Genomic DNA, 27,983 nt, shown 5'->3' on the forward strand with positions numbered 1-27,983 from the left:
TTAAGTAGATTAGGATGGTGTGGATTGTGAAGGGTAACAAAAGCGAAATAGTAAAAAGAGGATAACCGGGTCGTCTGGGTACGATAGTAAATAAGCCTTCCGAAAATGGGATGGAACTGTGGAATTGGATGGCGGGTGTATATGGAAAGCGTGAAGAAGATGCGTAGAATGCGTATGAGAAATCAATAAATGTGAATCTTAGAGGGGTTGTCTGAAGTGAGTGGGGAACGTTCCGAGGGGAGATGAGAAGATGACTAGGGGTTGGAATGTCGTTAACGGGCTGAATCTTGGAGAATGGTGAAAGTGTCTTTAAATTGACAATCTTTCTGAAGCTTGGAATGAAGCTATACGTCGCAGGAGTATTCACTGAATCGAGGATGAAAGACTAAGTCTGTCTCGAATAAAATCGCTCCAGATGAGTTGACGGAGGGAAAGAATGTCTTGAATTCACTCCTAACGGCGATGGTTGGAAGGTGTAGAAGGAGTAGGAGCGGTGACGGATTGAATGGAGGAGAGGAAGTAGGGAAGTACTGGAGGTCTGAATAGAAGTTGGATATTCAATGCTGAGAAAAAGAGGCGTTGGATGAGGAGGATGACTGGTCTCGGATGAAATCCTCTCTTAATGGAAAGCGAGATGACTTTGGATGAATGGAAGTAAACTTGGTCTCGACGGAGGGTGGAACTGATGACTGAATTGGACTTGGGTTTGGACTTGGCTTGAACTTGAGCTTGGAATTGAAATGAATCGATGTGGATTGACTTGAAATTGACTTGACTTGGATGAAAATTGACTTGCTTTGAAGAAAGTGGGGACTGGGTGTAACTTTCCTGTCATTTCGTGTAATTCTACTACAGCTTTTATACTAAAAGCTACGTGAACGAAATACCAATCTGAGCTACTGAAAACCGAGTCATATACTGTACAAAGTGTCAAGAATGAGGCTACGCAAGTGTAACAATAAGCAAGAATAATAAGACATGTCAATATCGACACGACAACAGACAAGAAATGAATAGGAAGAGTAAGAAAGAAGTGTATGACGAAGGTGAATGGTAATACAGATTAGATAAAAGAAGCAAGGATGAGTCAGAAAGCATAGAAGATTGGTAAGACAAAGACAATAAAAGCGCAACAGACAATAGAAAAGATATAAATAAACACAAAAGGATGAGTAAGACAAACCAAAAATAAGTTGGAATGAGTAATCCGCAGCCTGACGCTGAGTAAGACCATTGAATTGATAAAAATAGAGTTGACAGTCCGGCTGTGCAAGGCAGTGTAGAAAGCTGTGCAGTTTGATGGTTGACTGATCCGTCGCATAGCCTTGATGATCCAACGAAGTGACATGATCCGGAATAACGTGGCTCCCATGTGACAAGTGTTGATAAGATAAGATGTGTGGATGACTTATGGAAAGAATGACTGCTTGGGTTGAGGGCGTCGTGTGTAGATCCAAAATGAACATCTCATCTCCAATCAGGATTGGGGTATGATAGCGGTAAAACCACAAACCACATTTACTATGCAACTACTATTCAATGTTCAAATGGATCTCAATCACTCGCCGCAGAATTACGCATGTTTGCCTCTCCTTCTCATCCCTACCTCCCAGACAACACCATTGTATTCACAGTTTCCAAAGTTTGCTTTCTAAAGGATATTGCTCTTTTGGATGCCATTGTGATGTTTCCTTTCCCTGGCAATCCTTCCGACAACGACTATGAAGATGCACTGCCTGATTGCTATTTCCCTTTTATCCATGGTGTTGGCCATGTTGCTTCTTTGGGTATTCCATTGCCGGCCTTGCAAATGAATACTTTTACTCTCACCTTTTCCGAGTACGTTTGTGACACTTCTAGGAATACGGGACTGTGGTAAGTTCTGCTGCTTTCAATTACTAATCATCCTTCTGATGTATTTTCAATCATGTTAGTGCCGGATATGACCTCAAATGTGCTCAATGGCAAAGAGTACCAATCCCAGCTTTAAACTCTTGCGTGTCTGTCTTTGGTACTATGCATTCAATTTTTCCCAAGGGTGTGGTTTGTTTTTCTCTTAAGGACATTGTTCTCAATATTAGACCACACTCTTTTGGGTCTTTGCTTTCCGATCCTGCTTCATCTGTGACTTCTTCTGCAAATGTCCCTCCTAAGTGACATCATTTTAATGCAGTCTTACCTCAGATGTATGTTTTTCAAAATTAATTCATGTTTGGTTACTTAACCCAAATTCACAGGCCAAATATTTCCAAGTCGCAAAGTCACAATGTTGACAATACACTTGATTCCACCAATGTTACAGCAGATTCAGTTATTGTGTAAGCTTTTCTATCATTTTCAACATGCACTTTGATAGATGGATTTTATCAGTGAACCTTTGCCAGTTGCTTCAACTTCCAGTTCTCCATTGCAACCTTCCGTGTTGTCTCATTTGGATTCTATGCCCGTGACAGTTCCGAAACATAAAGGTCGGAAAGGAAAAGAAAAGAAAAGTTTGGATAATAGTAACCCAGTTGATGACTCCAATTTGGTTCCGACTATTGTTTTATCAGCTTCTGCTAGAGATGCCGAAGTTCAGTTCAGTTTGGTTTAGGGCCCATTTTTGCTGAACCAAGAACCAAACTGACAAAAATTCTCCTGAACCTGAATTGAACTGAACCCGAACCATGAGAACCGGTTCTGTCAGTTTGGTTCAGGTTCAGTTCGGGTTCAAACTGCCTAAACCGATGAAAAATTTTAAACAATAATATACTATCTGTAATTTTTGTGTAATTTTTGTTTAAGAAGATGCCTTGTAGACATATATTGAGCTTGGTGCCAACATGGAGCAGGCGAGCCGTAATTGCCGGGTGGTGACGTCACATGACCTGCCGGGTGGTGACATCACGTGACCTGCCGTGCATTCATTGTTGGTTTGGTTTCTCAACTTACATGTTCACTTCCTCCTACGCAGTACGCACCCACCAACCTCTACCAACCCGTGCCATCAAGCAACAAGAAAAGGGGAGTAAGAAGAGTAAAGAGGAGACCCATGTAGTGGGAGACCCATAAGGTGTGTGTAACATTCCATCTTGAGTTGTAGTGTTACTGAGAAATTCCTTGCCACCCACTCTCTGCACCCCTGATACGGTCCTTTACTCAACAAGCAGCTTCAATGCTGCTCATCTCATTGCCTCCGTCTTCGCACATCTGTCGCACCTCTGCCTCCACCTTTGCCAGACAAGCAGGCTTTAATCTGCTCATCTTGTTGCCTCCGCCTTTGGGCCCACAATCTGGCCGCATCCGCATGTGCACAATGAGCCTCTTCCAACCTCCCTCATCTTGTCCCATCTGACAAACGCCAGGGAGGTACAAACAACAACGACAAGCAAGCAATGCTTGTTGTCGTTGTTTGCTTGCTGCCATCCAACCAGCAATAACGAGTAGCATTATTGCTGCTTGTCTTGTTGCCCCTGTTCCCTCGTCTGGCCGCCAAGTAACCAACAACAACGAGCAGCAAAGCTCGTCTTGTGGCCTCCGTCTTCGCACGACGAGCAGTATTGTTACTGCTCGTCTTTGCCTCTTTGCCTCCGCCTTCACCCGACAAGCAGTTTAATCTGTTTGTCTTCACCTCCTTGCCTCTGCCTTTGCCTAATGAGCAGTTTAATCTGCTCATCTTTGCCTTTCCGCTTTTGCCAGGCAAGCAGCATTAATTGCTGCTCATCTTTGCCTTTGCCTTTGCCAGACAAGCAGCGTCTTGCCACGCGTCTCCTTGCCTCTCCGCTTGCGCCAGGCAAGCAGCATTAATTGCTGCTCGCCTCTGTCTTTGCCAGACAAGCAGCGTCTTGCCACGCTGACCCTCTGTCGCGCCCTTGTTGAGGTGGAGGCGAGCAGATGAGTAGCGCCGTCTTGTCGCCTCTGCCTTTGCCTTATTGAGGCGGAACAACGAGCAGCATTAAAGCTGCCCCTCTCGTTGCCTCTGCCGCCTCTGCCTTTGCATAATGAGTAGCTTTAATGCTGCTTGTCTCGTTGCCTCCGCCTTTGTCCAACAAGCAGTGTCAATGCTGCTCTCACTGTGCCTGTCATTCCCCATGCCGTCACCGCCTGTCATCTTGTTGCACCTCCACCTCAACAACAGTGTCTAGGGATATGTCTCGGCTGCGCGTTGCTGCCGCTATTGCTTACTTGCTTGAAATGCTGTCCCTGCTCCTCATCTTTGTGTTGTTTTGCTCATTCATATATTTTGTAAATGTATATAGTTACATGTAATAATATATTATCATTATGATGCCTACTCTCTGACATTTGAGCCATTGATATTATGTAATAACTCTGAAAGCCGTTACAATTAAAACTCAGCTTGAAAACTGAGTTCCAATGACTCATAGTGTTTTCAGTTTGCAGAACGACAAGTTCTGCATCTAAAATTGTGCACCTAAAATTGTGAAAATTTCTGCATTAAAAGTTTGGTTCAAACCAGTTCGAACCTGGTTCTGCCAGGGAGGCTCCATGCCCAAACCGAGGACCGAACCGACAGAGATGTTGGCCAAACCAGAACTGGACTGAACCCAAACCGTTGGTTTGGTTTGGCCGGTTCTCGGTTCTTGCATCAGTTCGAAACCAAACTTTGACATCTCTAGCTTCTGCTTCTATCTAATATTTTTTTTGTTCTATTATCATTTTTAATTTGGACCTTCTTGCTGAATTGGGTATGTTCTTTTAGTATATTCAAATAGCCCTGTCTCCATAGCTTATTTATTTGCTTCGGACTGTCCATGTCATTATTATCTTAATTTCCATCTATTAACCAATATTCAATACAAACTTTACCATTTCTCTATTGCTTTAATGCCTTTGGTCCCGTGTTTGCAGGCTTTTGTAGCCTTGGAATTCTGTCTTTTATTGCCTCAAGCATATTGCCATAGTATGTGTTCATTGACTATCTTTTTCAAAGTGGTTAACTTCAATAACATGCTTAGTAGACAGACGTACCACCCGTCAATATTTTTTAGCTGACACTACCATTTATTATCCAAATTCTGATGTCCACAACTTTATTTTGCTTATCATCAATTCAGTCTGGAATTTCAGTATATTTGAGTGTATCCAACATTTAGCTCATACAATTGCGGTTTGTTGTTAATCTTATAACCCTGTGTTTCTGATTATTCATTTTGGACTTGATTTTAGCCTAATCCACTGTTTATTCACGTCCCATCTTTGGACGCTGTAAGACTTCTTAAAACACACGCTACTTTTATGTTTGCGTGGCTTGAAAGAATGTCTTTTCAAGCAAATATCTCAACTGCTGCAACATACGCCATTCCCTTCCACATTTCCACTAACTCTTATGAATTACGTCCTTTTGCCTTGGCATACATGCTTTTGCGGTTCCAAGAGCAGAATATCTGTGACAGTGATTACCACAAATTCAAAATGCTTGGTTTGTGCTATCAATTTACTTCAAACTCTATTTATGGAGTGATGTTCTTTGACAACAAATTCAAATATGCTTTTTCTGAAGCAAAATCGCTGGAATTTCTTCATAGTAATGGGTTTGCAACCATTTCCAACACCATGGTCCAAACTTGGAACAATCATAACTACAATTTGCTAGACAATAATCCTCAGTTAATTGTTTTTGTTCACCACGCACGGTATTGTGATTATGCATCTTTTTCATATTTGTAACTAATTGTATTAGCATTCTAGCGCTGCAACATTGACCCTAAGTATTGAGGCAATGCTGCTCAGGTGCATAAATTCTAACTATTGTTTAATAGACTGCACTTTCACTTCAACTTCATTGGCCTATTTATAGTCTTACATTCAGCATCCTTTTTAATGTATTTTGCTTTTGTATTCTGTAACTTCTCTTCAATTCATATGCCTGTGTTAATTTATAACAACATTAAATTATCAATCTACTAAAATCTCTTTTTCTATCAACGATGGTGTCCCACAATCCCTACACCAATTCACGTTGGACAATTGGTCCAATTTCTTCTCCAAACTTGCAATGGGAGGCTATTCGCAGAAATTCAATACACAAATGTCCAACATGCGGAATATTTTTACTTACTGGAGAAAATCCTGGCTTCTGTTGTGGTCCGTGCGGCTTGAGATTTGCTAATGTTACACCACTTCCGCCTCTTCCAGATGAATATAATCAATTTATCAACAATCTAAATATTTCCTGCAACAGTTGCATATTGAACCTGATTTTTTCCTTTGCATCATTAGAAACAACACATAACTTTCCAAACATACCAGGAGGTTCTTCTTTTATAGCCATTCAGGGAAAGATCTATTACCGTGTCTGCTCCATACATAATTCTTTAGCTGTTAGATGGCTTCTTCATAATGGGTTCCTATTAAACCAAACACAACCACATAGTGAGCTAGGCAACACTATACCCCATACATGGAAAGAGGCTCTACGCTCTGCTTTAATGTGTGTGAATCCCTTGGTATCCTCCATTTAAAATTTGGCCACCTTGGACACATCAATGTGTCCAACAGCACATTTAATCCTGCAAAATCAGGGAACATCTGGCAAGATTGCTGCCATTATGTCTTTTAAAAACTCCATACAGTCAGAAATCAAAAGCCGAAGACTGATCATATCAAAAGCATATACCTTGGTTTGGAAGGTTCCCATAATTAGTCGTCTTTGGGAATCCCTTGCATATCCCTTATTTTTTCCCTAAGAAACTTTGGGCTAGGATATCATTGGGAGTGGCCATGATATACATCAACAACTACCCAATGTTCCAGATGCCAATACACAAACAACACAAATGTGGCATTACCGTGCATGATTGCTGCGTAAAGAAAGATTTGCTATCTTTGGTTGTTTAACAAATAAATATTTGGTTGATATGTTTACTCGGGATCTGGAAACACAACTCTCCTATATCCGCAGCAACCAACAACGCCTATGTAACAATGATGCAGCATTAATGGATGACAAAGAGTTGGAACCAAATGAAAACATCTACTTACCGGCTTCATTTCTTGGTTCCAATTGTTGGGCATCAGAACAAATTGCGGATTTTTTGGCCATTACTGCATCTGAAGAAAATCCAACTTTCTTTGTCACTATGATCTGCAATCCTGATTGGCCTGAAATCACATCTCAGTTATGGCCAGGCCAAAATTTCTCAGACATACCAATTGTGGTAGTGCGAGTGTTCAAACAAAAGCTTTCGTTGCTCCTACAAACTTTAAAGTCAATGTTTCTAAACGCAGGCGGTTTACGATACTCAATACATGTTGTTGAATTTCAGAAACGTGGCCTTCCTCATGCTCACATTCTCATTAAAATGTTTCATGACTGTGTCACTCCCGAGGACATTGATATGGTTGTCTCTGCCAAAATGCCTTCAGATTCTTATGATGCTAGATTGATTAGGAAGTTCATGCTTTACAAACATCCACAACCGGAAGACCCTCCTTTCATATATTGTCAACGGATTTCACCTGATGATCAGACACGCACATGCCGTTTCAACTATCTACAGAATCTTCAACCGTTAACAATAATTGATTCCGAAGGACATGTATCATATAGGCGTCGAAATTCTGGAGATGAGAATGTTGTTCCACATTGCCTGCCATTGATTCAAAAATTTTAGTATTACATTAACATTGAAATTGCCAGTACTTTCCATGTTTTCCAATACCTATTCAATTACATACATAAAGGTACGTTGATCATGTCAGTGTTGAATGATTTCTCATGCTGGCTAATAGATAAAAGGTCCAGACAAGACTCGCTATACTGTCAAATCAACCAATGCTGCAGATCCAATTGATGAAATTGAGGAATATTGGAATGCACAATATCTATCAGCAGGAGAAGCAGCATGGCGGATTATGAGTTTTCACATTACCAAAAAAAAACCCTCTGTTACTTCTCTATCCATCCATTTGAACAATGCCTCTAATCAACATCAACAATACACTCAAAGAGATGGAAGCAAAAGTAGTCTTTCACTTCTGGACCATTATTTTTTGCAACCACTGGGCAATTTCACACTTGATGGAACCATCCGCTCTTTTGTGTCCCTATGTTATAAAGAATATTATGCTCTCTTCTGGTTGGAAAGATACACACCTAAAAATAATGGGAAAATTAATGTTTTTATTGAAAAGGCCAACCTATCAAACTCACCTCAAAAACATGTCATTTTACGGAGCACAGCTAATAAGCACATCACCTAACTTCAAACAATCAAACCCACACAAGGCAAACCTTTCTATTTGCAATCTATCCTGGCTCAAAAGCCTGTAGCATCCTTTGATGATGCACGCACAGTCAATTGGAGGCGCCTTACTACTTATTAGGCTGCGGCAATTGAACTGGGACTATTTGGAGAACAAACTAAGGCAGAATATGCCTTTCAAGAAGCTATACAGGCACTTAGTACTCCCCATCAGTTGCGTGTACTAATGACTCACCTTCTCGTGAACAACTGCATCCAATCACCTATTGTATTCTGGAATCTTTTTGCAGAACATGTATGCCTTGATTTATATCATCAACACAACAATTCTACAGAGGTGTCTTAAAACTTAGCTTTACGTGAAATCAACCGGATGCTCAGTGAATATGGCAAATCTTTGGAAATATTTGGCCTTCCCCAGATTGAGGAATATTGCCACAAAGTTGCTTTTGAACTTCAACGTTGGGGACCTATTTGCGAACCATTGGCACAATGAGCACACTAGGCATATTCTTGGTTCAATGTTGACCAACGGGATTTTTATAACAGGGTGTTAGAAGCAACAATCAAAGACAGAGAAGAGTATCTCTTTCTTCATGGTCAGGCGGGAACTGGAAAAACAATAACTCTGAACGCACTATGCAATAAACTTTGATCTATGGGAAAAATTGTTCTCCCAATAGCATTATCGGCATTTGCTGCTCTTCTGTATGAAGCCGGTCAAACTGTTCATGCAATGTTCAAGGTGGGTAGTAATTTATTACTTTGATATTTTGTTATACTCATAATTGGGCAGGTACCTGTTAGTGAATGAAATGAGATCTTGATATTGACCATCAAACTAGATGATTCACGGGCAGACCTAATACAACATGCTTCAGTAATCATCTGGGATGAAGCACCAATGGCCAATAAAGCAGTTTTTGCCTGTGTTGAAGAGACCTTGCGCCAAATTATGAACACTAATATGCCATTTGGAGGCAAAGTTGTGATTCTTTTGGGTGATTTTTGTCAAACATGCCCTATTATCCCAAAGAGTGGTAAACAGCAAGTCATCAATGCATGTATCAAGTCCTCACCACTATGGCCACTATTTCAACCAGTCACTTTCACGCATCTCATACAAAATGCAGCAGACCCCGATTTTGCAAATTGTATGAATGCTATTGGTGATGGCGCAGGTCCTGATGTTCCTCTGCAAGAAATGCAGACCACGGAGTCATTCGACGAGATTGCGGACTTTGTATTCCCTGAACAGGTGTTAGCCAACCCGGCTGAGTGTGTCACAAGATGCTTACTTGCGCCTATAAATGCTCAAGTTGACTAATTCAACAATTATATCCTAGACCGCATACAGAGACAGGAAAGACTCGGCATAGCAGCCGATTCATTGAAGGAGGTTTTAAATGCTGGATTGGTTCCTCTAAGTAGTGCATTAGACTGGGCAAGGACATGTCTAATCAAAGGAATTCCTTCATACCTGTTGAGATTAAAAGTTGGTAGAATTTATTGACTAATGCGGAATATGAGCATGGAGCGGGGGTTGGTGAAAAGTGTCCGGGTCATGGTTATTGCAATCTTTCCAAGATTGGTCACTGTGAGGCGCTTTGGAAATCAAGATCAGCTTGGGGATAATGAAGATACTGACATACTCCTACCTCAAATCATATTTGAGCATGTCTTGCCTTTAGGACACATGCTTCAACAACATCAATTCCCACTTGCACTGGCATATGCATGTACCTTTAATGGTTGTCAAGGATTAACACTGAATCACATTGGGATGGATTTGACAATACCGGTGTTTTTCCATGGACAGCTGTACACCGCAATTTCTAGAGTTTGGCAGAGAAATGATGTCATATTATAAATTCCGCCTGGAGAAACCAAAACAATAAATGTAACATATGAGGAGATTTTGATATAGTCCATAGATGACTGCATGTGTGCAATTAGTGATGTACACAAAAATACTGAATCTGCCTGACAATTCTGGCCTGTAAGGACTGTCTGAGGGATAAGGCTAGCGCGAAGACAAGTGGTGCAGGCATCGAGGGACGGAACTGTTGTCCACTGTGATGTGGAATGCGGCGGGTACTTGCCTAATTCAGCCATAGTCACATTCTATGAGACGCGTCTTGCAAAAACTATCACAATCCAAATAAGTAAATGGTGAGGTCAGAGCGGTACAATGATGCAAACCTTCAGCCAGGCTTCAGCTATGGCTCCAGGACTTTGTCATCATATCTTGCGGATTGTGCCAAAATGTTTTAAAGGTCCGCAAGGATTAACAATATAGCATGCGTAAACTGAGCTGGACTACCTGAACTTCAAAAAGACAAGCCAAAGCAAAGCAAGGTGTGGCTTGTACTTATCTTATCCATGTTGGAGGCTCATACTGCTAGTATCCATCATTATTTAACTAGTAAAAATGAGTTGTAAAAATGTCAATAATGAAAAAATATGATCTTTACCATGTAAATAAAAATACTTTTCACAGATGAGAATAATGTAAAATTTTAAACTCTTTGCAGTGTTTTCACCACTAGAAAAATTATTACTTTTGCCTGAATATTTACACAAAAATGGAGTTTTCCTGTGAAAATGCCCATTTTTGCATTGAATTTATAAAAAAGAACTTTTTTCCCTTGTAAAAATGAGTATTTTTATAACTACAAGAATGTGACAAATAGTTTAAATCTTTGTGTTCTTTTATTTTGTCAAATATATATATAAATTTACTCAGTTAAAACTATGTTTTCATTATTGATATTTTTGCAATATATGTTTATGAGCCAAAAATTAATGGGCACCAGCAGTATCAGCAACCTTGCCTCTTCTTCCTGACTCAACCACTAACTCCAACATTTATATTTTCTTTATTTTAACTTATCCCTTTCTTTTATTCCTTAATTTCTTTATATTCATTATTCCTAGATCTCTAGAAAACTATTGTGTTTAGAATAACAGAAAAACATTGAAAGAGAAAACTCATGCAAAAAGAATCTGGATTAATGTTGTATTCAATTGTCCTTGGGTCTACATCTTATAAAGCATACAAGATATTGGTATTTGCATTTATACCTGCAGTATTTGAGTATTTTGTCAATCTCAAATTATTCCACATCATTGACCATTACCAATCCAGATTTATTGACTGTCCTAGCAGGGTATTTGCTGTTATTATTTGATCAAAAAGGTCTAATCAAACTTATATGGAAGATAGGAAAAACATTTGGTGCATTTGGCATGTCAAGGGTTGCTGTAAACATAGTATCATGGATATTGATTATAACATATAGACTATTATATACCCAGGCATAAATTTGACTATTCATTAACATTAAGTCAATTTGTATTTCTTTTGTATATTAAGGATACTGAGCATAATAAGGTTACCAATCTTATACTCTCTTGTCACTGAGCAATATTTATTAGTTTTGTAGATTTGCATCACTTTTGCAATCAACAAATTGTCTTAGGCATTTTGATCACATTTCTTGCCAATATATACTCAGTAGAAGCTCTAGATAGTGGCTTAATGAGTGGTTGTAAAATTTTTGGAAAATAGCCAAAATACAATTGAAATAAAGTATAACTTGTTAATTTATTAATGATATTTATTATCTAAAACCAAATTTGTAGTAAGGCTCATTTCTATCCTTGCTGGTTTTATTCTATATGAAATGAAATACACTAAATGATAGTTTTATTAATTTTTTTACTGGCTCCATTAATTTTTGAATAATAAGCTGTCAAAGCTTTATATTTTATACTAGTAAAAATAGTCAAATATCTCCAAAATTTTGATATAAACAATTTATTATAATCCAATATAATGGAATCTGGTAATTTGTTCTCACCATACCAATTATTAAAAAAGCACTATTAATTTCTCAATAGATATATTAATATTAGTAGATATTAATTGTATATCAGATCCTAACCAATCTATAATAGTAAAAGCATAGTCAGAACCATTATTTAGTAGTAATAGTCCAATAAAAGCTCCCTACTCTAGGGGTGTGGCACTAGCTGTGCTCCCTATCTTGTGAAAGAAGCCTACTGCAGTGCTGCAGTGGACAGATTGACATTATATACTCCCAAGTTTCCTTCTCGGTCCAATCTTTTTAATTGTTCAGTTGCACAAACCAATCAGTCTCTCAATAGCCTAAGTAAACAGTTACATAGTAGTAGTACCTACACTTGTATTGACAGAAGATCATACTGCTATCATGCACCAGTATATAAATTATTGATTTTAAAAAAAAATTGGTCCAATAAAATTTACAGCAATATTAGTACAATAATCCATCGGCAAAAGTGACCAAGTCCCAAAATGCCATTGCTGCCTTTTTAAGTAGGTCAACGATTCATGTGACATGAATATGTCGCACGAACCATTTAGCTAAAATTTCAAGGCGCCCAAGACATTTGGAAGGCATTTGGAGGCCCGGTCAATGTTTCTACAACCCAAAATTTATTGCAAATGATTCCATGTGTCTACAGTCAATATTCAACGATTTGTACGCTATACAACTATGAGGGAATAATTGAGCAAAAACAGAAATGAAGACCAAAACATTAAGTTTAAAGTTTCACCCATCGAAATGATTACAGTCATTGACACGCAGACAAAATCATTTCGCAAGTATAAAATTTGTTGACCTTACTATTTACAACACCAAGTCAGATCAAGTCCGAGTCAGAACTCTGCAAAGCCAACTGCCTCCGTATCGTCGATGTCCCAAGGTTCTTCGCCGTCTTCTCCCACAAAGCCATCGTCATATTCATTTCTCTCTTCTTAGTCCTCCTGCTCCGAGTCATTGTCATCTTCAGACTCGGAAGCATCCATGGCTGCCTCCTGCTTAGCTGTGATGGGAAGATTACCCTTGTCAGCATCATCACCAACTTCTTGAAATTCTTCCTCAAGCTCAGCGTAGTGTCCAAAATAAACTGGTCGCATGTTCCAAGTGTAATCATTGGTACTCTTGTGGCCAATCCCATATCCCAAGTAGCATATAAACATGTCACGGTCCACAAATCTAGTGTTTGTTAGTTAGTGTATATATCAAATATATGAAAGCAGCGTACCAATTGACATAATAAAAGTTCCAATCATGGTCAGGATAATCATTGTCTTCCCAGAAGGCTCTCCGAGCAATAGAAATGGGGAGAAGGCTATCAGTCATGCCACTGTTGAATGCAGGGATAATGTGTGAGGCCCGGAGTATGTCAGACGGGTCAAGAAATCCAAACGCGTCTGGTGAATCTGAATGAATAAACCTAAGACGATCTAGTCGCTGCGCTGTCCAACCTGCTCGAAAATGGTGGTCTACTTCAAACCACCTTACCCAAAGAAACTCAAACCATTGCGTTTTACCTCCATTGTGCTGTATATTAGCATCAAATATCCCAAGGACTCGGGCATACAAATAAGGATGGTGAAAGGAACGAGGGTCTCCATCCCGAGAGAGGGTCATGACATTGCAGTGATTTCGAGGATTAATTGAATCTTGCTCGCGTTGCATGTCGTATGTCGTATAGTTGATCCGCAAGACCTTATGGATGTAAACTCGATCGCCGAGAATGTTTACCTGTGCATGCTGTTCATCCGAATAAATTACATTTTGTTCTCCATCTGAATGTCCTAGAACCCAACTGAGAATGTGATCTTCAAGTTGTGAAACAAAGGACTAAGTATATGAATAATCATCATCAGCACAGAGTAACTATACGGTAAAAAAAATGGGGTCTGACCTCTGTAACTGCTGCATCGTCGCCGTATTCGTCCATAAACAGGTAAAGGTACAATTTATGATGTTTGCTTGTAGACATCTGGTGATGGGCAGATGGAAAAACCGGGGGGAGGCCTTTGGACTCGGAAGCGGAGATGATATGGGGCGGTTTGACATAAGATCTTGTTTTCAAAGCCCTCGGACGTTTTTTGGATGACTGCGCTCTTGAATGTGCCTCATTACTGTCCGATTTACCGGTTTTCTTTGAGTTGTTCTCTTCCAATTGTGAAACCCGGGCGGAAATGGAGCGGAGCAATCGCTCACAACGCTCATAACGAGTTATTTGCTACTCAAACCCGCACCCCTTGTTGGTGCGGACAAAAAAACGCTTGACACGGCGGTGTTCTAGTTCACCCTAAGAATAATATTTAATCACGATCAGTATAACAGAGTAAAGTATTCAGTGAATGTCCCACCCGCTGAGTTGAGTAGCTTTCCGTTGGCCCAAACATCCAGATTGTCTTCACATAGTCTCCAAGCGCATGGAGCTTATATGTGAAAAGGTTGAGCATTTTTGTGACCTTCCCATTCAGAGATCCTGGAGCCATTGGCTTCCTCTTCTTAGCATTACTGGCGGCGCGACGGGCACAGGCAGCTGTTTCCTTCGGTAACTCCTTAGTCGAATATAGTGGACAGAGCTTTGTGACAAAAGCTCTAAGCTCCTTGCCCAGTCGCCGAGTCGTCACTTCAAGCCCTGTAAGCGTTGAGCTTGTATGCATGCGAAGTTTGGCAAGTGTGTGCCATTCGCACAAGGTAAACAGTGTGTCCTGGAGTATTTTATCATGTGCCGGAGGAAGTAAGCCTTCAAAAACAGGCAAGGAGCACTAGATTGTCACATGTATTAGTGTTGTATAATGTGAATGGATAAGAATACATACCTGAAGTAGATCTTTGAAGTCTCTTGCCGCAAGGTTTGTCATATCTGATGCGTTACGATGGAACCGCCGTATGGTATTTCTGCCGAATGTAGCAACTTTGTGATATCTACAGGTTTGTAAGGACAAAAAGATGTAAAAATAATAAATAGTACTTACCGCCAGTTAAGACGCTGAATGCCCTCCCCGCCTGCAGCAAGGAGGATACGCATCATGTGTGTAAAAAATGCCTTCCAAACACCGAGTTCAAACTCGTGTAACAAGTTGGATACGAACATGTTGAAGAAATTGAAACCAAACTGCGAGAGACGAGTCAAGAAAGCATTCTACAAAGAATTAAATCAAAGTAGAATATAAAGAAAATGGTTATAGTACTTACTTGTGTAGGGACAGCTGATGTCTCCTGAAGAATATCTTCTACATGTTTACTTTTAATGCCAGCACCATGTTTGAAGATCCATTTCCGGCTGTTCTCAACCTTGTCTTGCCTTTGCTGATTGTCTTTGCGAATATGTGACTGCCGTTGGTTATCGACATATGTTCCAAGTCTACTAACCCAGCGTTTTTGAATATAGCAGCGAGGACAAACACATTTTGCCAGGTAACGAATGGTAGCAAGGAGAACTCTAAAGATAACTGTCAGAAGGACATGACCGCAGTAAACAAAATACTCACTTCTCGGGGTAATCGGCGGAGTACGTGAAGAACCGGGGGAAAACATGTCGTATGACACCATCGGCACATTTAATGATGATGCCATGTTTATATGCTTCCATGAATTCTTCGTCGAGAAGAATAAGCCATATTGCATGCATTAGTTCCCGCTTTAGATGCGTGATTGTTGCCGCGGACGCTGTAAGACCATTGTATACTTTCATGTAAATGTCTTGGAGGGTTTTCGGCAACTAGTAGCTCTATAGGTGAATAAAAAGAAAAAGAAAAAGATTGAAGGGCAGCTTACCGTTGGTAAGTATGCAATATGGTGTGCTGAAAAGCTGTTCGGATGTGCACGTACATACTTGGACTGATTTCCGAATAATAAATACAATGGCCATAGTGATGCATTACCAAAGTTTGCCAGCTAGGTAGAGTCGGACCACAGCATCAAAGCCACAATAGCAACTTTGTATGTGTCGCCAAGACGTGCATGTTTGTTTTGTTGCTTCCTAAGGTCAATATATTCATTGTAGAAGGCGTCGGAATTATAAACCTTGTTCACGACACGTTCTGGCTGACTTGTTGGCGAAGGCTTCCAAAAAAGACGGTGTGGTGTGAAATGCCACAATTCGGCACTTTCATCCTGAAGTGCCGCCTTGATGGTGGCAATGAGACTGCAATGATACACATTTGGCACCTCAAGCACTGGTGCTGCATCTTCAGAAAGATGTTTAGCTTGCTCACATGGCAGAGGAATCTGAACTGTAGACTTGATCCAGCCATCTTCGTGTTTAAATGCCAATCCTGAATTCAAAGCAGAGGTCGCTTCATCCATGCGAGAAAATTCCCATTTTGCGCTGAAGTCTTTGAGGTGTTCGACACAGAAGTCCTCGGCAAGCAGAACTTCGTGGACCAAGCAATCAAGTTCGGCTACGGATTTCAGGTTAGAAGCCCCGTAGAACCAATGCATGAGACGGAAAACAGTTGCATTTAAAAAAGGTGCAAACTGATTTGAGATTGACATCTTGTCTACAGAGATTCCCATAACCTTGGAAATCCAAGAGCTTGGTTTCTTCTCCATGGAGGAGGTTGCAAAGCCTGGTGCGCTACACAGTTTATCAAGTTCCTCCAGGTCGTCAATGTCCTGCTCCGGGAATGTTGGATATTCACAGTACAGGCCAAATTCATTTGGCAAAGTACACGTAATTGTTGGCTCAAATGACGGAGCTAGCTCAGGAGTGGGCTTGCGTGGAACCACAGGCTTTGGAGCATGACGGACACATGGAACAGGAGGCGGCATGTGAGGTAAACAAGTTGATGAATTTGGTAAAAAATCAATGTGTTTTGTTGGATACTTCCGAACACGTCCAGAGTGTGTGGGAGGAGGAATAAATATTTTAGGTGGTTCCGGAGGCTCAGGACTTGGAGGCAAAACAATATCTTCATTCTGATACGTTTCCGGAATGTCTTCCCATTTGCTTTCCTAAAAATGCATTTATTTTTTGTGAGATATGTATCAATGTGCCACATTGTACCTTATTGAGCTCGTTTTCCTTGTTGGCCTCATCACGGTCCAGCTTGCGACGTTTGGCCCTTCCAGTCTTGCTGTCAAATTTGGCTGGTTTGCAAATTGCTGCAAGTTCTGCCTGTACAGCAACACACGTGTTCCAGTGGATGTGCACAGCATGCTTGGTGTTGAATTTCCTTTGGCAAGCATTGCATATTGCCATAATTAAGAGTAAAAGCAGGAGAAAATGCCGCATAGCGGCTGAAATGCGTTATCCAGGTGAAAGAGGAAGTCAAAGAGTTTCCCGGTAAGATCGCGTTGACGCGTCAGGCCACAATCACGTGAGCGTGATCCACGGGCTTTGTCGGGAGATTCTGAAACCCATGTCCCTTGGTTCCGTCCTATTAATATCTCCCAGCTAGCGCTTTGCATCCCATACGTCCAGACAGCATGGCTCCCTCCTCCACGGTCAATTCTAGGAAGGATCTTCCTCCAATTCAGCATACAAAATCTCAAGAAGTTATGAGCAGCAGTAACAAAGATGGCCAAAGCAGCCTGGATACCAACAAGGATTGTGATGGAGAGGTCGTTATCAAAAAACGGAAGAAGCTCTTGAAAGTTACCTTTTGTACCAGGACATCTCGCAAGAAATTAAAATCTTCGTGAGTATTCTTTTCTATCATAGTTCACTATTTATTATACCTCACCTTCAGATCGGTACTGGAGCCTTTCATGCACCATGCTGCATGGCACATATGAAATGGTGCCATATACACTGATTGGGAGAAGGTAATCCTCACAGGCTTGAAGGCAGACCAAGGAAAGTTTGGGTCCCTTACATAAGAAGAGTGAGTAACTTCGCATCTTGATGTATTCGGCATAGTTTCAGAGATTTTGATGTTTCCAGGTTTTCGGCCAAGCACAAGAAAGCCCTTGGGATCTACAACAAGCTCCGAGAAGGCATCCCTACCTTTGAGGAAGATATGCGGGTCATATCAAAAGATACCAACTACTTAGACCAACTCTGCAAAACAGTATGAGTAACTTTTATTAGACTTGATTCATGGCTCTAATAATCTGTCTAGATGATTACCGCTGCCGGTACAGCTCGTTCAAATGACATTTCAAGCCTTAAGAAAGATGTGCTCACGTACGCTGCACTATGTCTGCCTGAGGGTCGGCTGGACCCTCCAATCAATCCAAACGACTCGAAGAAGGCCACTCGAGGCTTCAAGCACCCACAACTTGGCACCCTTCTGGTTCCCGTTGCTAGTTTTGAACAGTATAAGACCGATCCTGAGTAAGTTTTTCATCTTTCTGTGCGCATTACGCTGATTATTGTTTGAGGTATTGTCGCAAACTTTCACTCAACAAGGTGGCTATCAAGGCCAAGGCAATGCCACACTTGGTATATCCATTCGGAAAGTATGATCCCGAGCATATTTTGGAGGGGATGTTCATGGCTCCGGCCTTAGTCGCAGTATGGTTTTTTTTGCAGTCTTCAATGCTACTCGCTCATTTTACTAGGTTTATCAACATATCTTCATGTCACCGTCGTCCGCGCTGAAGACACCTGGCGCTACTCGTACTGGGATTGGGAAGGCTCGAAAGCACCACATGAAATCCGTGACTATAGCAAGCATTGCCTACGCATGCACACATGTATGCGTTGTTTTTGTTCATGCCGCATATACTAACTACTTTCTCAGTATAGGTATGGCATTTCCAGAAGCATGGACTGGCGTCAGAACAACATGTACTTCAACTACAAGGAGTTCTACCTAGAGGTTGTGAAGATGTTGGAGTGGGCTCGAGAAAATGACCCCGAGTGGTGGAAAGATTTTATTACTTGGTGGAACGCGTGCGTGGTTTTTCAAATAAGTTTTATCACTTACCTGATTCATTCAACTAGGCAAGTCTTTCCTACTGAAGAGGACTCTCTTACCGAGAGTAGCTCATCTGACAAAGAGGTAACAATGTCTACCTTCAAGAAGTTGAAAGCACAGGTGAAGGCTAGCCGCGTGGAAAAGGCCAGTCTCGTCAATGACACCGGCTCTGTACCACCACCTCCTCCTTTTCAGTATCGACAAGAAGAACTATCCCCGTCACCGTCTCCTAGACGCAGTCTGTCACCCCCGCAGATTTCATCCATTCCACAGGGCGTAGGTATCCATGGCCGGCAGCATCCGCATCAATATGCTGCTGGCCAAATTGACTCCAACATTGACCCGCATTTACAGATGCCTGCCTCTCACGTTGCTAACGGGCAGCCATATCTTGGTTCTTCTTTCCGTCCCGTAGGTATTCCTCAGGCTCCTTATTACAACATGGCTTGCTTGGACCCAATTGCAAGTGCCTCCACTCCGTCCCCTGTTCAAAGTCGTGGTCATCCAACTCCCCGTGCACTTGGTTCTATGGAGTTTGCTCAACACGTCAATCACTCTCCGGAGTGGCAGCTGGTCAACACACACCATGTCAAGCCGTATATGCCCTCCCGCCCCAGGATGAAGGCGTCTAGAATGCCAGCTGGCCAGGACATTGAGTCTCGTCATCCCAGTGTAGGCCCGCCAATGAATATATTCCCTGACATGGCCAACTGGTAAGCTCTTTTGAATACCCGGCTATCTTTACTGATTACTGTTCAGATTGTACTGCTATTGCTTTCATGTTTCTCTTGGTGTTGTTGACGTCTCGCTTGCTTGGCTCTTACCTATGTGGCTTGTATTGCATTTTGGACTCCTAGGCAACTGCTTTCTAGATAATTCTTGAGGAAAAAATTGTGTAATTATAGTCTTCTTTTATTCTGCATATTCGGTTGTCTGTACTTGTGGCCTCCCTCTTTGTATTAGTATTGTATCAAATGGAATATTGCCTTTTATTGCATAGTATTATGTGTGATTGCCCGTAGAAAGAAGGATACCTAGGAAATTTGCATTGTGTGAAGACCAAATGTTTTTGAGTTCTTCAAATGTTACCCAAATGATTGTGGGGCTCTCAAATTTTACCCAAATGATTTCATTAAGTTTATATCTTGCTAAAACATTGGTGCAAATGAAGACTTTGTAGCCTTTAAATTTTCCGAGTCTCTACTTAGTCGATATAAAAGGCCATTTGCGCCTTGGGGCCTTTGAGCGTCCCCAAATGCCTTACTAAGGCATTTGGGGACTTGGTCACTTTTTCCGATGTCTTTTAGTACTAAGTAGAGATGCAAAGGTCTTTTGGGCTTGCAAGCAGCATTGTTGAGTCAATGACCAGTCAATGTTTGATGAGTCAATGACTCGTGATGGGGTAATGACTAGTCATTGACTCTGAAATGACTAGTTAATAACTTTGTAATTATGTAATAACTAGCAATAGTTGTATGACTTTGATTAATGTAAGCTGTTACAATATTGACTTGACCAATTAAGTGTCATACTCTACTAGTGTAGTCTTAGAAGGGTAGCATTTTCTATTTATGAGTAGCTACTATATAAGTAAAATACATATCTACTCATTCAATGCATTATCACTATCAATGTCAAATTTTCTTATTGAATTGGTGGTTATTGCTATTGACAACCACAATGATCATTTAAAATATCTATCATCTCATCATAAAAAGGGCCGGAAGATTTCAAAGCATTACAAATCCAATTAATTATTTTTTTCTTCACAATTCTGGAGCCGGGTTATAATGCTCTTGAAATCTTGTAAGAAAACCAAAATCTTGCAATATCAATCAATTTTATTGAGGTTTATAATCTCAACCAATGTTTGTATAAAATTACAAGAATTAATAGTATTGTAATGTCTTATACATCAGCAGAAAACTTTTTTTCAGTAGCATACACCTATATTACAATAGACACCATAGTAATCAAACTTTCCAATAGCCTTTATAGTACTTAGTAGCCTTACATAATTGGATTATATGATATGTTTTTACTACATATGTTTAATACATTTTATTCATGACATACATATGATATATGCAAATTTTCTGCAATTTTTTTTTTAAATTAACATTATTGTTGTTATTAACAACAATTCGCCCACGACAACAACGACAACAATGATGGAGTTGTTGTGCAGGATAAGATTGATATAATCCAATGGATGGAGGCAAACAATAAAATGAGACAGAAAGTGCAGGTGGAGGTGCAAGAGTGTACTCAAATAAATAAAAAAATTGAATAATTGTGATCATTTTATAAACCTAAGAGAATTATTTCTTGATATTGTAAACTGGCCCCTAAAGATTGTTTGGGTTTGTAATGCTAAAAAATTCTTGTATTGGTTTGTAATACATTGTAATCTTCTATATAACTCAGAAAGCATAGAAATGACTTGCAATACAAGTGCTTTTATGCACCAGAGTACTTTGTATCCAAGTCCGGGTGAACTACACTTGTGTTTTTCTTCACTTAGACGATGAGTTCGTCCGCAAAACAACTTATCACACTGCTTGAAAGCGGGGGTTCAGAATAAATCTGTATTCTCGATTTTTGGGTATGAGATTGCTTGCCCTTAGACTATAATACATGGTTTAATTTATACTATACTAGCTATTGAGAGGAGAGGTTTGAAGATATAATTACAAATAAGAATAGAACCATTAATAATACTAGCACTGCACCTTTCTGAATCAGCTGAGAAGGGCAGTGTTCCTTCATTTCTGCTAGGCTTACTAGCAAGCGCGCTTACTCTTGAAGTCCATTGATTATGTCAGTTGTTGGTGTCTCATGCTTGACTTCCAACTCATTATGATTAGTCGTGCTTAGGAATATTTCCTTCAATTCTCTGAGACTCAACATGCTAATAGCATAGTACAAGTAAGCAACCTGCTGGTGACTATACATATAACTACCGTGCAGTGGTACACTTCAATTTTCAATAGTCAACTTATGCCTTGAGGTGGAGGCTTAATAAGCAACTTTTTTATTTGGTCCAAGATTTCATATTGTCGCAGGATATCATCAGCTGCGATGAAATAAGGTTTGAGAGTGATAGTAAGTGCGGTTATGACAGAACACCTCCAAGTGTCCCTTTTCATGTACGAGAGCCTACAATAATACTGAAACAAGGTGTCAGGGTTTTTCCAGTTTCCCCTCTTTATCTTCACAGAATTATCTTATCCTTTTATTATCTTATCAATTATCTGATTAGATAGTTTATTTCTTTCATCACAGCCTTCTTGCTCCACTTCTTTCTAGTAAATTCTATATGATTCCTAGTCTTACTCATTCTTTTTCTATATGATGTCACTCTTATTTTTTAACCTTCCTTTATGATATAATATAGGGAATATTCTAGAATAGCTGTAGAGTATAAATACTGGACTTGTAGGTAGCTGTAGCTTCAGCTTCAATCTCTTAGGATATCTACTATCATTGGTGTGATTTCTTAGAATCATTGAGTCTCTCTCACTCTCTTATTTTCTTTCTGCTCTCTTATTCTTCCTCTGCTCTCTCTCTCTCTTGCTTGATCTTTGTTGGTGGCCTTGTTACACTGATTATAGTGTTGCCCTGACACAAGGTGTTTCTGGATACTGAGTAGAGAATATCTCGTTTAGGCAACTATTGCCAATTTTGGTAGGAAGTAAGCGCGCTCATTCTCAATACTGCTGCTTCCCCTGGTGTCTTTCAGCTACCCCATCTAAGTTCATCATAGACGGTAGTTTATAATGCACAATGTACCCCGTTCCCAGCAATATATAACTACTTGCGTAGTGTTAGTATTCCCAATGCCGTAGTACACCACTTAATAAATGGTTTCTCCCATCCTTTGTACGCTAGCGCGTGTACTTATTTATATAAGAAATGCCAAAAATTCAGCATTTTCACGCTTAGCCATTCCATAGTCTCTTCACCGGCCTTGGCACATTTATTTTCCACTGCAGAAAACCTTTGTCCTCTTGCGGAATTGATGGCAGAATTAAGAAATTGATGGCGGAAGAGTAAGCACGCTTGCTAGTAAGCCTAGCAGAAATGAAGGAACACTGCCCTTCTCAGCTGACTTGGAAAGGTGCAGTACTAGTATTATTAATGGTTCTATTCTTATTTGTAATTATATCTTCAAACCTTTTCTCTCAATAGCTAGTATAGTATAAATTAAACCATGTATTATAGTCTAAGGGCAAGCAATCTCATACCCAAGAATCGAGAGTACAGATTTATTCTGAACCCCCGCTTTCAAGCAGTGTGATAAGTTGTTTTGCGGACAAACTCGTTGTCTAAGTGAAGAAAAACACGAGTATAGTTCACCCGGACTTGGATACAAAGTACTCTGGTGCATAAGAGCACTTGTATTGCAAGTCATTTTTATGCTTTCTGAGTTAACTCTCAGGAAGTGACTAGAGCAAGAGGCCACCAGTTTGGGTCCGCAAGCTCTTCTTTGAGGGAAGCGCTCCCACTCCGTTTCTGTATAGCAAGAGGGCACTTGTGACCAAGAGGGTTGCAGTTTTGATTACTTGTTACCCAAGAGGGCACCTACAACCAAGAGGGTTGTAGTTTGATTATTGGGACTTCGAGGGTCTACCCCCACACCTATTAAGGGAGAATCTCATCTCTGAACAAGACTGTCTATACCAAGAGACTTGAAGAACAAGTGTGCGCACACAATTTTGACAAGTGCTCTTACTTGTATTTGTGAATTGGAGGTAAATTAGCCTCTTTGCAGTTACAATTGGTGTATCGCCCTGTGCATACTACCCACCTATTAGATCCATTTCAAAGCTCATGCTGTTCTGTAAAGAGTGATAATAGCTTTGCTCCCCTCCCAGTGACAAACACAAATGTTGCAACCTATTGTTTGGGAATTGTACTGTCACCCCAAACAAGACATTTCACCAGAAAATAATGTCTTCTTGCAGAAATTTTTGTGACATCAATTCCGCAGGCGGAAATTAGTCTGCCAAGCTTGGCCAATGGCTTTACATGCCAATTTGGGATTTTCAATTTAGAACTCTAATAACAAACATCAAAAATGCCACAACAAAGATATGTCATGCTTTGTTACATTTTATATTTGTATAACTCTTGCATAATTGTTATATTAGTGAATACAAATGCTATTTAAAGGATATGTAATCTGTTTATAGATAAATAATGTCTACATATTCTATGAATAAATGACTGTGATCTTTTTCAATCTCCAACAACATAATTCTTGCATAATTAGCCACTGATTATACAATAAAATGTTGACATATTTTTTAAATAAAGATTACATATTCTGTCACGGATTATCTAACTGTGCATCTGGTGTATCTTTGGATGTGACCCATTACACAAACTTCAGAACTGCTAAAGCATGGCCTATATATGTCATACTTGGAAATCTTTCCAAATACATCTGAGCACAACCTTTGTCTGGAGCTCTTGTTCATTTGGCATATATTTCTTCTGTAAGTAAACATTTTTATGAATAGCAATTTGATTCTAAAATTTGCTTTAAAGCTGCCAGATGCATTTAACGACTTTGCTTCTCTTAATCACACAAAATAGAAAACTCAAAAAAAGAATATTCTGACCAACTGTTAGCAAGAGCTTGTGCATGGTGTCTGGAAAATTATTCTTGACAACAATTTTATTCATATTTATCATTATGGGCTGGTTTTTCTGTATATTGATGGTGTAAAAAGAAGATTATATCCACAATTTATAACCTATTCTGCCAATTATCCTGAAAAGTGAGTATTTTAACGATTTCTTCTTATTAAACCTCATTCTTTGTACAGAATTCTTATTGCTACCATTTGAGATAAGAATCTTTGTTCATGTCCAACCTATCTTGTGCCTAAAAGTCAGCTTGACCTTCTTGGACAAAAACAAGATAATTCAAAATGCCAAGATAAGAAGTATATTTGGACCTATATGGCGGAGGCTGTAGCAATTGCCCATGATGCTATTTACCATTTAGCAGCACTAATCAAATCTATGGTGACTAACCGCTTATTAAAGCATTTTTCTGGAGTGCCCACAGAGGTATGTCATATGGATTGATATTCATTTGTTTACTTTCTCAATATAGTGCTATAGAATGCATTTGCCACTCAACTGGACACATAGTTTAATCCTTTAAGAATGCTGACAGTAGATCTACTTCATGAATTTGAGCTTGGATTATGGAAAGGCCTTTTTACGCACCTAATATGCTTGCTATACACTGCTGGTCAAGGACCTAACCATCTTGTTATAGAGCTTGACAAACAGAATTATATTATTCACTTGTATATTTGTTGAGCTAATATATGTGTATAGGTATTGCCAGGTTTTAACTTTTGGTGATGAAACAATCCAAAGTTTTGTAGAAAACTCTTCAGAAATGAAAAAGCTTGCAGCGCATGACTTCGAAGATCTTCTTTAGGTATTTTGAAATTGATTTCTAGTATTCTTAATCTCATGTATATTCTTAGTGCGTGATTTTTATCTTTGAAGGCTTATTTCTACCAAAGCATAATTGACAAACTGCCAAACTTCTTTACCATACTGCGGAATAGCACGGACTAGCCAAAATGCTAATTCATACTGAAGGAATATTAGAATTGTTAGATGCACTTACCGCTGAGTTTGGAAGGTTAATGCAAGAGTTTCATGATTTTATATATTCCCAATTTGATACCCAAGAGCTTCCACAAGAGACTGAAGCATGTCAACAACAACAGACACAAAAGCATGCTCAATCCATGAGTACTCCATCTTTGTCATCTTTAAACAATACAAACCAACAGCCTCGGCAAAAAGGAGGATGTTGATTGAAATTATTCAATTTATCCACCATAAAATTTCACTTTTTAGGTGACTATGTTTAACATATACGCTTATTTGGGACTACTGACTTGTACTCAACACAACTTGTAAGTTGCATATAAATGAATATTGGAAGTTGACACATACTAAACAGTTTGTATAGGGCAAACTTGCACATTGTCTGCTCAAAGCCTTCTATCACTTAACAAACAAAAAAGATGCTAATAAACAAGTTGCTCAGAAGTATGATTGTCTTAGTTTCCTCTGTATACACACATCATATCATGCGCAATGCATTGCTGAAAAGGCTAAGGCCTTGAACCATAGCCTGGCTGAGCAAACACACTATATCTTGAAGTCTCAAAACGTGGTCCTCAATATCTTTTAGTTTATTCAGTCTGACAATGATCCCGCAAAAGAGGTATTTGTTTTTTTAGATTTGTTTACAAAATTTAAATCCTAAAATTAATTTTTTTTAAATAATAGAACTTGCTACCAGGCCTTAAAAACCATTTGCTTGGACAACTTCTTGGACTTCCATTTGAAGACAATGACACACAGAATGTATTTACAAATGAGAATCAAAACAACCTCCAAATCATTAATAACACCATGTTCCATGTCAATACTGCTTGTATCAACTATACAATCTATGATATGTGGCGTGTGTATGACACAATTAATACCCAAAACCATCCTTTTGTTATGGTTATGTCTCCAGAAACTGAGCCAGGCTTGCATCCATTTTGGTACGCTTCTGTGATGGGTGTTTTTCATGTTGATATTGAGCATGTGGAACCACAATCTTTAAATTTTAGCCAACGTCACATGGAATTCTTGTGGGTCCAATGGCTTGGTGTTGAACCTGGTCATTGAAGTGGCTGGAAGTTTGTCTATTTACCAAAAATTGGGTATATTCCTGAATCAAATGAGTTTGCCTTTAATTTTCTTGATCTATCTCTGGTTCTTTAGGAATGCCATCTTTTACCATTGTTTGTTAATGGAAAAACAAATGACCTTTTGAAAAGCACAGAGCCAACTGAAGCATGGGCTCAACAAGACAGTAATAATTGGGTAAACTTTTATGTCAACATGTAAGTTTTTGCTGGACAAATTTACCTATTTATCACAATGCTAATTTACTATCATAATTCACAGCTTTGTGGACCGTAACATATTGGCAAGATACCTTGGTGTAGGGATTGGACACCAAGATATAGCTCAATATTTTGATGTGGCTATAGATCAGCAAGGTCATAATGATAAAGAAGTAGAGAAAGATACTCATATTCTAGAGGTGGAGCTTTAATCTAGTGATTCTGAAGATGATAGCAATAGTAATGACCAAAATGGCTTTTTGGATAATGACTTAGAAGATGGTGATAATGGATTTGACAATTTGTAGCCCAGACATTTACTACAATTTAGATACCTTGCTTAAATTTGGACCCATGTGACTCATTTCAAACATGACTGACATACTTAAGACATCTTGCTTCTGACAACTTACCCACTATAATGGCTAGCACACCAGACTTTTGCAACCCTGCTGTATCTCCCAATATATTTCTGACTCTTCAGAGTAACAAAGCAGCAGAGACAAGCTTCTCTTTCAAAATTAATACTTCTACTCTTGTCATGCCAGACTTAGACTTGAATGTCGAAGTTATAGTCAATAAGATTATACTCCAAACATTTATGCATATTATAATATGTCCATTAGATTTCTTCTCCAACACCCTCTAGCCATGACATCTTTAATACAGCATCAGGCACTATAGTTCCTGTGAGGTTTATTTATTTATATATATGTAATGTGGATTCTAAAATCCTACATATAGTATGTACTACAGAATCCACCAAAACCATAGCTGGATACTATAAAGAGCTGTCCACAACCTTACAAGGAAATCTATAAAGAGATCATCAGGGACCGTGTTGACACCTATCTTATAATGACCATATAATAAAATCATATTGAGATGTACAATCTATAACTACAAATAATTGATGTACTATAGACTACAATATATAATGTTGTATAATAATTATCAAATCATGTATGATCTTATAATATCTAGTCACATTGGTGGCACACTGTAAGTGGTATGTTCTGGTGTCTAACTTTCCCAAAATTCCTGATGTTGAGTATCATGGATGCAACAGGAGGAGCGGAAAGCTTTACCTTTGCTTTTAAAGCCATTTCT

General features: G+C 39.5%; 4 protein-coding genes across 4 annotated transcripts; 1 reads left to right on the forward strand and 3 right to left on the reverse strand.

The window, feature by feature from the left end:
• Positions 1-13,011: 13,011 nt before the first annotated feature.
• JR316_0006728 (uncharacterized protein) lies at positions 13,012-14,045 on the reverse strand (the record flags this gene model as incomplete). The annotated part of the gene is made up of 3 exons (XM_047892474.1): positions 13,012-13,252; positions 13,641-13,903; positions 13,968-14,045. The coding sequence occupies 3 exons, from the start codon at positions 14,043-14,045 to the stop codon at positions 13,012-13,014; spliced, it is 582 nt and encodes a 193-aa protein (XP_047747756.1).
• A 328-nt stretch (positions 14,046-14,373) lies between these two features.
• JR316_0006729 (uncharacterized protein) lies at positions 14,374-15,758 on the reverse strand (the record flags this gene model as incomplete). Its single annotated transcript, XM_047892475.1, has 5 exons — positions 14,374-14,829; positions 14,884-14,989; positions 15,040-15,206; positions 15,260-15,428; positions 15,556-15,758. The coding sequence occupies 5 exons, from the start codon at positions 15,756-15,758 to the stop codon at positions 14,374-14,376; spliced, it is 1,101 nt and encodes a 366-aa protein (XP_047747757.1).
• A 203-nt stretch (positions 15,759-15,961) lies between these two features.
• On the reverse strand, positions 15,962-17,267 carry JR316_0006730 (uncharacterized protein; the record flags this gene model as incomplete). The annotated part of the gene is made up of 2 exons (XM_047892476.1): positions 15,962-17,020; positions 17,073-17,267. 2 exons carry the CDS (start codon positions 17,265-17,267, stop codon positions 15,962-15,964), a joined length of 1,254 nt encoding a protein of 417 aa, XP_047747758.1.
• A 227-nt stretch (positions 17,268-17,494) lies between these two features.
• On the forward strand, positions 17,495-19,647 carry JR316_0006731 (uncharacterized protein; the record flags this gene model as incomplete). The annotated part of the gene is made up of 7 exons (XM_047892477.1): positions 17,495-17,706; positions 17,952-18,078; positions 18,130-18,344; positions 18,392-18,524; positions 18,572-18,706; positions 18,754-18,905; positions 18,957-19,647. The coding sequence occupies 7 exons, from the start codon at positions 17,495-17,497 to the stop codon at positions 19,645-19,647; spliced, it is 1,665 nt and encodes a 554-aa protein (XP_047747759.1).
• Between the last annotated feature and the right edge of the window lie 8,336 nt (positions 19,648-27,983).

Source organism: Psilocybe cubensis, chromosome 6 (assembly GCF_017499595.1).
Source record: "Psilocybe cubensis strain MGC-MH-2018 chromosome 6, whole genome shotgun sequence".
Taxonomy (NCBI): Eukaryota; Fungi; Basidiomycota; class Agaricomycetes; order Agaricales; family Agrocybaceae; genus Psilocybe; species Psilocybe cubensis.